The following is a 14,617-nucleotide window of genomic DNA, read 5'->3' as shown; positions in this document are numbered from 1 at the left end:
TGTCAGGAAGACTTACATAAACAACATCGTGAACGATAATGAAACAATTCTGCAGAAGTGGGAAGGTGAAATGGACAGAGAAAGGAAGATTGTTTGAGCCAGGAGACGTTTGTATCCTGATTTGAATGACAAGAAAAAGCAACAATTTTGTCAGTTGAATTGGGATATGACGACTTTACCGGAAGTAACGGATGGTTGCACAGATTTCAAGTGCGACACAATATTAAGTGTTCTGTCCTTCGTGGAAAATCAGCTGATGTTAATAATGAAGTTGTCAAAGATTGCAACAAAAGACCAAACGATATAAACAGGGGATATGACAGCAAGGATATTTTTAATGTGACGAGACTGGTTTGTTTTTTAGACTGTTACCAACAAAGTGACAGATAATGTGATCTGTAACATAATTATAAAGACAGTTTTAAAACTGTATCAATGGTTATTCATAGCATTCTTTTGAAAATGATGACACAGTTTGTTTTACATTTATTTCACATGCATGTGATTTTTTAATGAAAATATTAAATATTTAAAATTAAATGTACTTTTGACTTTCTTCATATGTATTTACTATTCGCATTTGTCATCCCCCTCTAGAAAGGCCACCCGCATTATAAGGCCACCTCCCTGCTGCATTAGGGGTGGCCTTATAAGAGGGGGACTACTGTATTACCAGCTGTATTAATTTTGCAAACAATCAGTTTTCGTGTTAATGATGGTCACTCTGTTCATTTGTAAATATAGCCCCTGCCTCTGAAGAAGCTAAAGTAAAAAGATCACTCTAGTGCCCTCTAACACCACTGCTGTCACTAAATTACACATAGAATTAATTTGAACCCACTAAAATTCAATTCCATTTAAAGACCCAACAGCAGTGTAGTAAGAGTGTGATAACACCTGTAACACTTGATAGTGCAGATACCAGTGAATATATCAATGCATTCGTGGCACTGCAGTCTCATTCAAGGTCCCAAATACTTTATATTTCTTTGAATGGGCTGTTAAGTTCTGCACTCAGGTTCTGCAATCCTTTGAATGGACTGGTACATTCTCCTCTCAAATTCCACAGTACTTTGAATGGACTGGTTTATTCTGCACTCAGATTCCACATCACTCAGAATGGGATGGTATATTCTGTACTCAGACGCTTCTTTCACTTTTCATGCAGGTACCACATATACTCATTTACAAGCAAAGTCCAACAGCGAACTGCACAGATCCAACCGAAATACTGCATATACTCATGTCATAGTCAAATCAAACTGCATGCAACATAGGCCGCGATCTGCAGATCTGAGTGTATGCAGTTTGTTGGGAGAAATCAGTAGAACAGCAATATAGACCTTTATCTACTGGGTCTGAGTCTATACAGTTTGCTGGGAGAAATCAGTAGAACAGCAATATAGACCTTTATCTACTGGGTCTGAGTCTATACAGTTTGTTGGGAGAAATCAGTTGAACAGCAATATAGACCTTTATCTACTGGGTCTGAGTCTATACAGTTTGTTGGGAGAAATCAGTAGAACAGCAATATAGACCTTTATCTACTGGGTCTGAGTCTATACAGTTTGTTGGGAGAAATCAGTAGAACAGCAATATAGACCTTTATCTACTGGGTCTGAGTCTATACAGTTTGTTGGGAGAAATCAGTAGAACAGCAATATAGACCTTTATCTACTGGGTCTGAGTCTATACAGTTTGTTGGGAGAAATCAGTAGAACAGCAATATAGACCTTTATCTACTGGGTCTGAGTCTACACAGTTTGCTGGGAGAAATCAGTAGAACAGCAATATAGACCTTGATCTAATGGGTCTATGTTGTTTACAGCTGGACTCAACTCATTGGTATATACTGTATTACAGCCGAGTAAAATCTGGATCCAAATTGTTGAACTCTGGTTATCCTATTGTAGACTGCATACTGACTCAGCACAATCAAGACTACTGCTGTTTATGCTGGGTTCTCCGTGCTGAATCCTTGTCTTCTATATCTAAAATCAGAAATAAAATGTACCTAATTTACCTGTGTTTCACTGTCATCCAAAGTACTAGGATTACAACAAAATGGTGATTTTGAGGACATTTAAGATAGCAAAATGACTAATGTAACTAAATACAGTCTCCTTATAGATGAAGTAGACACCGAAATAACTAAAGCTACTTCATACAGCCTGCCCATAGACAAAGTAGCCACCAACGCCCAATCTTTAATGATGATGACCATCGTTGAAAAGGAATTATACAATAATATCAGCAAAGTCTCACCATTTTTCTAATATATCTTGTTAGTCGCAAAAAGAAAGAAACAATAATGTTGAACCCCCAACCACCACTCCCGACGCACATGCTCTAACCACTTAGGCCACCGAAGCAGTCAAAATAATGAAGTGATAATTCTTCAAATGAAAAGGCACATCTAGATTACTAGTATCATATACAGTATATACTCACTTTAAGTTGTGTTCTGTATTTTGGACTGTCTAGTCACATTAGCATAAAGGGAAATGAAAGGACATAAAGCAGCCAAAGCTACACTGCAATCACCATTTCTGAACAGAAGCTTACAAGTACTGACATGAAATATTGCATAAACCAGTGGAGCACACTCTTGTCAAATGTGTCAATTTCCAGTCGGCAAGACAATAAATATTTTTATGTGAACTGCTTAAGAAACTGTATAAAGATGTGCTACATACATCCATCCATTCCCCCCCACACACACACACACACATGCATACAGTTTATTTAAATTTAAGTAAAAGTTCTGGACCAATTCCAACCTGATTTAGGTCCTACATACCTAACTGCAATTGGTATCGACACAAACCTACTGTCATACAACTTGCTGCATAGCTGTTGACAGAAAGCAAGCCCCCCCCCCCACTGCCACCAGAACACAAAGAGATGAGAGAAAAACAAGTGCAGGGCATATTATCATATATCAGCATTTACACGACACTAATATCCACCTGTCCTGGCTTCATTTCTGAATTTTAATTCACACAAAATTATCAGCTCCTTCATTCAACTTTTATTACTCTGTGCATTCCTGGCACCACCGACTTGAAATTAGTCAGTAACTGTATCAGTATCTCTTGTTACACTTGACTGCACTAAATCTGAAAGTAATCACTAACTGTGAAAGTAACTATATCTATTTTTACACTTGACAGCACTAAATTTTGATACTAATCAGTAACTGTATCTCTTGTCATGCTAGACAGCACTGAATGATCTATTATCTACTGTGCTCCCAAACAGGACATGGATAAATATCTGTTCATGTAAACAGTTTGAAATGCTATGAATTGGTGTACCCCTCTAGGACATGTATTTTGGCTATAAATGCTTCATGGACTTCCCAGCATCCTATTGTAATTAACCTACAACCTTGTTGTTCTGTAGTGTGAGATAGCTTTCAGATTTTCAGCACAATATGGTCACCACAAGGACTAGCTGTTAAACATAGCTGGGGGTCCAAGGGGTGTGCACACAAAAAAATGAGACATTGTTTATAGGTTACTCCATTTGTATGGGAAAATATGAATGAGTTTTTTGGATGGAATACTGCACGACCTTGGGAGTGCAGTATATCCATCTGACAAAACGAGTTCATATTTTCCCATATAAATGCACTACCTTTTTATTATATGCTAATTTTTTTTATTCTACCTAAGGCTTAATTATATAAACAAAATACACTACAAGAAACAACGTAAATGAATGTATGCTGTATTCCTAACTAAATACACAAGTGCATATTTATCATTACACAACAACAACATTATTACTGTGCACATAACTCCGCCCAGATAAATCTGAACTTAGTCGCACGCTCGACATAACCTTCGAAAGAAAATGGTGAGTCTAGTTAAAATTGAAATTTTGAATTCATATTGTGAATGAATGTGCACTGCAACAACTTTTCCATTTGATATGGAATGAATAGATCTTGGTATTTGTTTCGATTCTACGAAATTTCATGATTATGGACTTGATATGTATGTGACAATTGCACATGAAATACTTGGGAGTGAAGAACCTTGGGAAAAGCGTGTTTACGTGTTTACATCTGCAAATGTGTTTCTGTTTCTGTCACTGAATGTCTGAAATCATAATGTGGGAAAATATGAAGTCTTTCAATTGCAATTATCAAAAAGAAGCTATCGAATTTAATGTTTATTTCATTTTGAGTGCAGTAAGGAGGATGTAATTGCACTTATATTCGAAATTACAGTATGATTTCAAAATGTATAATCAAGATTAAGAACCAATGACATGGCTCATGTAATTCGGATTTGAAGAACTAAGCAAGTATATTTTGAGGAAATTCAGAATGTAAAACTGTAAGCATATTCTTTTTTGCCATTCTTATCAGCAGCTTAAGAAGACAGTATATGACCTGTCACTTGCATGTTATTTGTAAGGACCTTATCTTGTGTCTGTTGTATACTGAAGCGAGCCTAAATCCAAAACACTGTATCAACGTGGAATGTGCCAAAGTAGCTGGTATGTGGCAATCCACAAAATATCTGCTTTAGTTCATTCAGAAACAAATTTTAACACCCACAACGTAAAGTGCCCCTTACATGAGTGTACATGATTTGTTTACAAATCAAAAGTGCTCGCATCTGCATCCATTGTTTGTTTTACAATAGAAAGTAGTTCCTTTATGCACATGAATGCTATAAGTCAATTGGTGTGCGGGTTCAGTATCGGGTAATATTGCATGATTCTGATTATGTAAAGTTAACAGGGAAAACAATGAGCGTATAATAATATGACATACCCTTACTGCTTTTATTTTGTTGAGTTTCTTTTATCTTCGTTTTCTGTTCACATTTGTATCTAAATTATGCTGTTCATAGTCCATATTTTTACAAACAAATTTTAACAACTATTTCAGTGTGAAGTTTGCATATGGTGATGATTCCCAAATGTGCAATTTGGAAACTCTTAAAATTACATGCACACAGATTAGATCTGATATTTGAGTGCAATATCTCACAATGGATCAAGATGTGTACAACTGGGTGAACCTCATACAACTGGGTTTATGAAGGTAAATATGGGAGGTATAAAAGGATTTAATTTTATTGTACAGGAACACATGTAGGTTATTTAGTACCATGGCAAATGGAGTAGAATGCCTTGCCCAAGGACACACCCTGGCTGATCTGATGGTATGATTCAAACCTCATCCTTTTGTTCCTGAGCAATGCATGCTAACTACTGAGCCGCAGTGCCTCCAGATATAACTTACCAATTAATGGATAGTTATTACAATATTTTCCAAGTACAACATGGATTGTAGGATATTCAATCACACATTTGTGAGCCAAGTTCTCTGCCAAAGTCTTCTCCATGGACAACCTGTAGTACCTAAAACAAAAAGATTTTGCACATTGTAGTGTTACTGCAAATCAAAATACTCTGGTATTGCATTTTCTGGCATAAAATTTGGCAATATATTCATCTTTAATATGCACAGCATGCAATTATGCTGCAACAGTAGTACCATGAATGGAACATTACCTGACCTATTTTTTTAAAATCATCTGTGTAGGCTCTTGAAGGGCATAGCTGACTTTGGAGATAATTCAACAACAGGTCTCAGTGACCACTGCCTTTGCAGTATTCAGCTTAACTTACTGTGCTGAACCATTACTTTCTTATTAGACCTACCATGACCTTTACCTCTGACCTTTAGGTTCAAACTCTTATATTTCTAAGTGCAAGCCATCATCATAGTTTAATCAAGGAAATTGCCCAGGAACAAAAAATTATCATGCATAATGGAGATTGTTTTCAGTCCCAAGGTCCTTGACCATGACCTTCTGACCCCAAATGCAATAAGCTTCTACAAACTGTGGTCAAGGTACATTAACTAGAACTAAATTAATTATGCAAAAGCTTTTATCAAGTCAGTCATCTTGACCTTCAAAACTAAAATCAACTACCAAACAAATAAGCCAGCCATAAACATGGATAAACCAACATGGTTCAGAATTAAAGCTTTAATGCAGAAGCCATTTTCATTTTTCAGCCAGTCACCATGGCCTTTGATGTTTTGAACGAAAAAATAGGGCTTCTTCTTATTCCAAGTGGATGCCATCAAAAGTTAAAGCAATGTCTATGATGTGGAACTGAAGTTATTTAGTAGAAACTATTTTTCTTCTCTCAATCACTGACCCTGAACTTTGACCCTAAAATCATGATTCGTTTTTTAATCTGCATGCTATCCAGAAAGTTTGGCAACATCACATGGTGTAAAACTGCCTTTACAATAGTAATAATAATAATAATAATATAATGTAGACATAGTATAGCATCTAATCTTTAGAAGCTCTAAGCACTTTACATTATTGGATAACATAAAAACATATAGACTACCAAGATTACAAAACAAACACAGAGAAATTAAAAAACAAAAACATGCTGACAATAATTAAGGAAATAAACATTAATAAGTCTTTAAGTCTCTTCTTGTAGTCGAAATGAGCATGTTTTAAGAGCACTCTGAAATGAGATCACAGTGCCTAAGTATAGTAAATTTAGTTTCACATCACAGACATTTGCAAAGCCACAAAATGGTGATTTACAACACTAAAACCACATCAAATGTTCTCAAATTGTCAAATACATGATTTGAAGCCAAACTGAAACTTTTTTGTTATAGTAAAGATTACTATGGCAACAATGGTGTCAAAAGTTTGGATTGTTATCGACTTTACTGCCATGAAATGTAAAATTTGACCAATCAGAAAGCACGTAATATCCACATAAGTGAATAATTGTTAACATTTAGGATCAAACAATGTACCAGGAATTTGCAACTTAATACATTTCCTTTTAATATTTAAGATTCTTATATGAAAAGCTAACTTCAGTCTTTTTGGCTGAGGAAGGTTTCAATACATACATATACATATTGTAGATACTGTGTGGGTCAATACCTGGCATTTTTGTCGTTTCTTTTCTCTACTTTCATGAAAAGATGAAGATTTTCCCTCATGTAACATTGTAACTTCTGTCTTGTTACTGGATCAGACTCTACTGGATCAACATATTTCTTCAGTAAATCTTGCAGAGAACTTGTGTCTGGGACTCTGAAAATGACAAATAACATTGGAATCTAATGACTTTACAACATTTATTAAACCCCATACAAACAATTACACGGCAATATGAAACACATTTCTCACTTCTACACCAAACCCACTCCCCTATATCTGCCTATCAGAATGTTGTACTAAAAACTATTATTTTTTAGAACATCAATGAAACTGCATGCATGCTCTTTACGTTTTGTGTTAATTTCACCCTAGAGATCATATATCTTGACAAGTGGAAAATGTAAAGCAAGATATCTTGATAGAGACAATCCATTATTGTTTAAAATAAAATCATAATTTTAAAACTTGCCTAGCCCACCCCACCCCTACCCCAATCCATTTCTGGCTTAAGCACCAATTTTTTACCCCTATTATCCCCATCCAACTCTTATAGCGTTTAGATCTTTGCAAGTTTTCAGTTTCAGTGTGTGAAGTAATGACAAACATTTTTTTAAAATAAACTTGTGATCTATGATTTATTTACTTTCTGTGATGATGCTTACAAGAAATGCTGTTAAAACCAAATCATGCAACTTTATATGTGTAAAGTGAACAGATTAAAAAATATTTTCCCCACCCAATTAGAGATAAAATAAAACAATTCTGTTCCTTCAGTTTTAGATATTACTGCTCAATTACCTGAAATAAATGCAGGAGAAATGTTGTTTTAATTAACCAATAAAATATGTACTGCAATAATGCACAGGTAAAACATTTGGTCCAGTTTTGTTTTGGTAATTTTATAACCTGACATTTGTATGTGTTTGTGTGTGATTTGGATTTTTAACGTAGCTTTTAACAATCTTTCATTCTTATTACTAAGATGTCTGCAGCGTTGCAGTTTATAGTGATGTCTAGCACTGGGGTATCATGCCACAGACATGCAGCATGATGCCCCCCCACCCATCCAGTCACACTATCCTGACACCAGGCCAACCAGTCCTAACACTAGCCTCGTCATGCTAAGCATCTAGCGAGGCAGCCATTAGTACCATTTTTGTAAGACTTTGACCTGACATTTGTCTGATTCCTCTGACCACAGTAAAACAAGTAAATAAAACAATAGTTGTAGGCAGTTTGTCAGTCTTCTTCTTGATTAATTATAAACAATAATCAAATTTCCATTGTTGATGGCAGGACTATACTTGGGACTGCTAAGTACACACCATTTCCAAGCTGAATTGACGTCGTCTTGTCATGCTCACCGATGTCAATATTTTACAAGTGCTGACAGTGACCACTGCCGTGATTTCTGTAGAATGTTTGTTGAAGTCGAGTCATTAATATGGAGAGATCATTTAATTTTATATGGGCAGTGAATAAATGCTTCAAAACAACTGTGATGTTCTTATTTGTTGTATAAAAAATCATTATTCCTTTCTTTATTTGGCTTGAAACAAATTTCTTTAAATGAGAGAAAAAAATCCCATCTGGAAAGAACATTCTAGCCCCGTAAAGAAAATGAGCAGTCCCTAACTATACACATGCTGACAGAATCAACCTAGTTCAAAGTTGTGTATATTCAACCTCATGACATTGCCAATATTGATTTTGGGCTAGGCACATGGCTTGCATTTCAGTGTTTTCTGTTTAGTTCATTTTAAAACATAATTAGTTGTCATTTGGAATTTAATATTTCAAATATTACTTTCCCTTGGTAACAATAGGATAAACTGATGCTGTCTGTACAGCTCATCAACTCAATACACAATGTTATTCAGATTTCTTTGAATAAACTAAAAGCAAACAATTATTGAACAAGATGATCAAGCTTTTCTAAAATACATGTATTGAATACACAAGACTTTTGAGAAAATATTTTATCATCCAAATATATGATTGAAATAAAAATAAATGATTCTTCCAATGCAATCTGATTGTAAATCACTCTTGACATTAGTCTTTCCATAAGTGATCTTCAATCTCAGCTGTGGAAATGTCAATCAGTAATGCTGAGCAGCCATTTCATGGCAGGGCTACAGTCAGCATGCCTATCAGGGCACTGTGGTGATTTGTAGGTATTTATCAATCCACCATGGAGTGAAAGGGGAGGTGATTAAATCCCCCACTGTGAAGTATAGGGAATCAAAATATTGCATGTGCTGTAGAATGGATTGCAAAATTCTGGAGTACTCATCTTTCTGAAAGTTTTATGTACCAAAGGGTATAAGTAATCCAAAAGTAATTTTAAAATTAATAGGATGGTGTGCATTTTCTTGTACTATTTTTGGCTGAATATACATCTCCGAATAAGGGTCACAACACAGAAAATTATGTAAAAAGAATATAACATCACTAACTCTTCACATAATAATAACTGAAAAAGTATGAAAAACTACAAAATTTGCATGGATTGAAGATAACAGACTTGTGTTATTAGGAACACAAAGAAAAGATATTCAGTAGAGTACAATTCCCATAAACCTGTCACTTTTGATCACTATTACATACATTACTAAGGATTTACACCAAGCCGGACGCTTTTGGTTGTTGTTACAAATGACCATTGCAAATGGTCACTAAAACACACTGCTATGGAATTCCCACAAACCACAAATGAGAAATTAATTAACATCATTTTTTTATCATAATACTGTTTTAAAGCTCTATGTGGTTGTTTCAAAGTTCTGAATGTGAAAATTATGATCAATTTGTATGACCTAATGGAGATATATTATTGCGCAGAATCTATTTATGATGAGATGAAAAATCTTGCATTGACATATACCGATGATACTGAACAATTACTCAGTAATTGTTTTATCATTCCACTAGTTGCTGCTCACTTTGCTCAGGTGAAAAATTCATGGAAACCAACAAGATCAGAATTTCCTGACGATGTGCAGCTAAGCTGCTGTGAATATGGACATGGTGGGTTGTGGATTACTAAATACGATTACAGGGATATTATCTCCATTGATATGGTTGCATGTTATTCTGGAAGTCTCCTTGGAATGGGAGAGTGTTCTGAATATTTTAAGAGATTTGGACATCTAACACACAAAATGACCAGAGTTGCGATAAATGGACATTAAACAGATTTTGATTTAACTGGATTTGCATGCATAGGATCATTTCAGTTTATGGAAAATCTCCATCTGATTGTTTGTTTGGTTTGGTCATCATTTTAGTGAATGCAGTTGGGTTCGAACAGTGCTGTTACGATATATGCTTAATGCTGGAATTTTAGTATTGTATACTATAAGTGAAGCAATAATATCATATCGTGCACAGAAACAAGCCTGGTTACCAAAACCACCTCCTGAAGATAGATCTGTTCTCAAAGAAATCTTTGAGTGTAATCCCAATGAAATTGAATATGAAAATAAACTGGCAAATGATCTAGGAAGAAAAATAATTGGGAAATTTACCCAGGGTGGTTCATGTGATCATAGTCAACAATGCACAAGATTAATTATCAATGATGCCAAACTCAATTTTATAATTGCTGATACAACAGAGAAAGGCACATTTATAAGTTGAAATAATGCTTACTTGTCAGACAGAACTAAATTAAGTACAATTGTGAGCTACAGTAATGGTGAATCATTTAAGATCTTCGATGCTCACATGTTTCTATAAATTTATTATCACTGATAAACAGATTTCCTGATACTGCAGTTAGAGTTGACACAGATTCATTTTATATGGATAAAAAGCATGCGGATTTGTTAAAGACTGGTATTGATGCATCATGAGGCGAATGGAGAATAAAGAGAAAAAATACTTAGTTATTCTGAATCTGCTGATTATATCCCCGAGGAAATTTATTATAAAAATAATCTTATGTCAGCACTGTCATCAGCACCATCGGTGTATGATCCCGTAGCTAGACATAAAACTGTTTTATCTTAACAGATGCAGTGGTTCTGGTAAAACAACACATGTGATTTAATTATTTAGGAATTTTAATATTACTACGGTTGTTTTGAACCTATATATACTCATCAGAGAAAAGAATGAGCGAGGAGTTAAATCTCATACTTATCACATCTTCTTTAGATGGAGTGTGTGGTTTTGGATTTTTAATGTAGCTTTAAAAAAAATTCAGTCATATCACTAAGTTGTCTGCAGTGTGACAGTTTATAGTGATGTCTAGCACTGGGGCATCATGCTGCAGACATGTAGTATGATGTCCCACCCAGTCACATTATCCTGACACTTGGCCAACCAGTCATAACACTAACCTCTTAATGCTGAGCGCCAAGCGAGGCAGCTGTCAGTACAATTTTTGTAAGTCTTTGGTATGACTCGGCCAGGGATTGAACCCACAACCTTCCACATCCAAGGTAGATGCTCTAACCACTAGGCCACCGAAGTGGTATTTAGATGGAAAGGAGATGCATGGACTCCTGAATGAATGGGTGAAAAATACATTTGTAAGATCATTATTTTGGATGAAATATAAATGGTATCAATGGATGTTTAAAAAACATTTCTTGATTGGTTATTAACTCAAAATACTGCTGTAATATTCTGTGGCGTTCATGGTCAACCACCACATTTTGTTGGATCATCTCTGCATGAATGGCTGATAACATTCGTATATTTTGATGAGGAAATAACTGATGAATACCGAGCGCTTGATCCAGAATTGAGAGAGTTTAAGAAATTAACCAGACTACAACCAGACAAAGATCAATTATGAAATAATGCATGAGATAATTCCAGAAACACATATAAATGAATTTTGGAATTTATGGAGTCCTGCTGATAGTTGCAAGTTGGAAGAGAGTTCATGATTCACTTCAGAAACAATTATTTCTGTTGCATAAAGAATAAAAAATTTCTGATCTACCTGTACCATTATGTTATCACCCAACAATGATGTTGAAATTCCAGGTGGTGGTGGTAAACAAAACTTGTGTTAAATGATACTGCTTTAGTTCGTGTGAGTGCTGTTGAGAGCGCATTAATGATGGATAAATTTCCATAGACACTAGGATATTCTATGATGATTCATTCATCACAAGAATTAACTATTTCCAGTACAAATATTTGGATTGTTAATGATCGTACTGAATGAATAATTTTGTTTATATGGCAGTGTCTCAAGTCATAAGAACATCTCAGCTGTGGAGGGTTATTGTGGACTTCACAGTAAATAATAATCAAACTACTGGCAATGATGATGGTGTAGTAAAGAAAAGAATAGCTGGTTATAAGCATGTGACAAAAACAATAAGCGTGACTTTGATCTCGAGACTGAATATATCATGACACTGAAACAGTGACAGAATAATCATTGTGCCTGCTGTAACACACTAATGTTGTGGCAGCATTCGAATAATAATCCAAAACAATATACCATTGATAAAATTAATTATAGTCTCGGCCACACATGTGAAAATGTGATGCTGACATGACTTGAGTGTAATCAGTTAACAAATCGCCCTTCATGAGAGTGAAGGCAGTGGTAGTTGTGTATCCCCAGGAATTACCTGCACATGTTCACGTAAAAACCGATGTTGAGGAGCAGCTGAATCTAGTTTGTAGATTGCAGGACTACCCGTTGATGTAACCACACTGGAAATTTTATGTGGTTACACTCCAGACTGGAACATTTGCTCTATTTTGACCTCAAGCTACCCCCGTCTTATAAATGTCTCACAGTAACATCACCTAGTACTGGTTGTTTTGAGAAAGATTCATGTCATTGTACTGGTATGTAATTTCTCATGATTGCACTATAGGTTTCATAGAAATTCCATGAGTAATTTTATTGTTTAGCGCAGCTATCACACTTGATAGTCTCGCAACCCATTCACAAGATCTCTTGTCCGCCTGAACTTTGTTCAGGGATATTTCCTGCACGTATTGATATCCAAACCATCTCTCAGCAAGTATTCAATTAAATCATTCAAAGACTGCCTGATCACTGTGAATTGCGGTGTGTCCTCATCTGATTTTGACATCATGTTGTTTCATCAGAGATGTTAATGCACCAAGAAATTCTTTGCCAGTATCAACTTGTTGCAACTGTGGCCATTGCAGGCGAATCTAGATATTTATACACGACATTATAAATGTGGCATGCTTGATCAATCACATTTATTGGATACTCTCCAGGTTTTGGTTGATCTTTTTCATTAAGACGGATATCAAGTCAAGTTCCAGGACCACAATAATGATATCCAGGAAGATGCTTCTTGCCTGGATATTTAGCCCATAGAGCCCCTGGTAATTTGACTGGATATTTAGCCCATAGAGCCCCTGGTAATTTGCCTGGATATTTAGCCCATGGAGCTTCTGGTAATTTGCCAAGTGAAGCAGCGATACATCTGCCTGTCTTCGTATGAGACGAAATAAATTTGTATTTTTGTACCACATTTCATACACTTGCCTGTGAGCGCATGCTTTTTATTCATAATTTTTGTTTTTAATCCAATGGTGGGGGTGGGTGCTCTGCATCGAACACAATATAAATTCATAAAATTATTCTTTATTCCTACAATATGAATGTCATTGATTTCTCAGCGACGCGAAAGCAAGAGCCAATCAAGCATCATCCAGCAATTATCATAGGTCCATCTGGGTCTAGTAAAACACAATTGCTGCTTAACATGATAATGAGATGGCTCAAGTGAGATAAGCTGTATTTAGTGCCACCATATGTAGATGATCAGACATGCTACGACATGCTTAAAGATTTTCATGAAAATGCAAAGTTGTCGCATGAGGACAGTAATGATCTTATTGATTTTATCACCAACATCAATGATGCACCGTTGGTAGATGATAGATGATCTTGATGGTAGTATTAACAATCTCATAGTATATGATGATGTGATGCTAGACAAACAATCAACTCCAGCTCAGATAGTTTCCTGAGGCAGATACAAAAACACCAATATTATATATGTTACTCAGCGATATGTGCAAATACCTAAGTTGTCTTTAATGATGTTGATATCCACACACTAAGACACATCCACCAGACTTGGTGTTCAGGGGACAAGGATATGATCAAGTTTAAAAACTTCTCAAAAGCACAAGCGATTCCTCGTGGATTTATTACGATAAATTTACATGATCCTCGGTCACAACAGTAAACAAGGACGCATTAAAATCTGACACACAAGCGTTAAGAAAAAAATATGCTAACCCGGTTTGAGACCTCGGTAACGTATGTATCTTCATTTTCGTAGGAAGGTTTATTTTTGTGAAGTAACCACCCCTAAAGTTTGTCGAATTCACCCTGCTGCTACATTTTTTATCACTAAAATATACACTGCCATGGAATTCCCACAAACCTGACACTTTTGATTTTGATATTTTATTGGCCATGTGATGAATATGCTGGGCTCCTGTTATTAACTAATATAAAGAAGTGTGTATGCATGACATCATTATTGAGATCATACTGGTTTTCCACTAAAGAGGGTCTGCACAACTGATTGTTCAGTAACATTATCTTTAATTCCATAAGAATGTTATTAGTATTATTAAAATTGTAAAGACATTTTTTTTCCTTCATTATTTGGTAAGAGACAGAAGTCAAA

The 14,617-nt window shown here is 35.5% G+C and overlaps 1 protein-coding gene across 1 annotated transcript in view; it reads right to left on the bottom strand.

The window, feature by feature from the left end:
• Positions 1-315: 315 nt before the first annotated feature.
• The window catches only part of LOC149780048 (box C/D snoRNA protein 1-like), a 50,517-nt gene continuing 36,215 nt past the window's right edge, over positions 316-14,617 (bottom strand). The window contains exons 6-8 of the mRNA XM_089936805.1: positions 6,957-7,109; positions 5,264-5,382; positions 316-1,991 (exon numbers count right to left, since the gene is read on the bottom strand). Of these exons, the coding sequence (XP_089792931.1) occupies positions 1,942-1,991; positions 5,264-5,382; positions 6,957-7,109 (322 nt within the window). The 3' untranslated portion in view covers positions 316-1,941. The remainder of the gene's footprint in view (positions 1,992-5,263; positions 5,383-6,956; positions 7,110-14,617) is intronic.

The sequence above is a fragment of the Sinohyriopsis cumingii genome, chromosome 16 (assembly GCF_028554795.1).
Source record: "Sinohyriopsis cumingii isolate HCF-2022 chromosome 16, ASM2855479v2, whole genome shotgun sequence".
Classification (NCBI taxonomy): Eukaryota; Metazoa; Mollusca; class Bivalvia; order Unionida; family Unionidae; genus Sinohyriopsis; species Sinohyriopsis cumingii.
The sequence above is the reverse complement of the archived record's forward strand: the minus strand, read 5'-3'. Positions and strand labels throughout refer to the sequence as shown.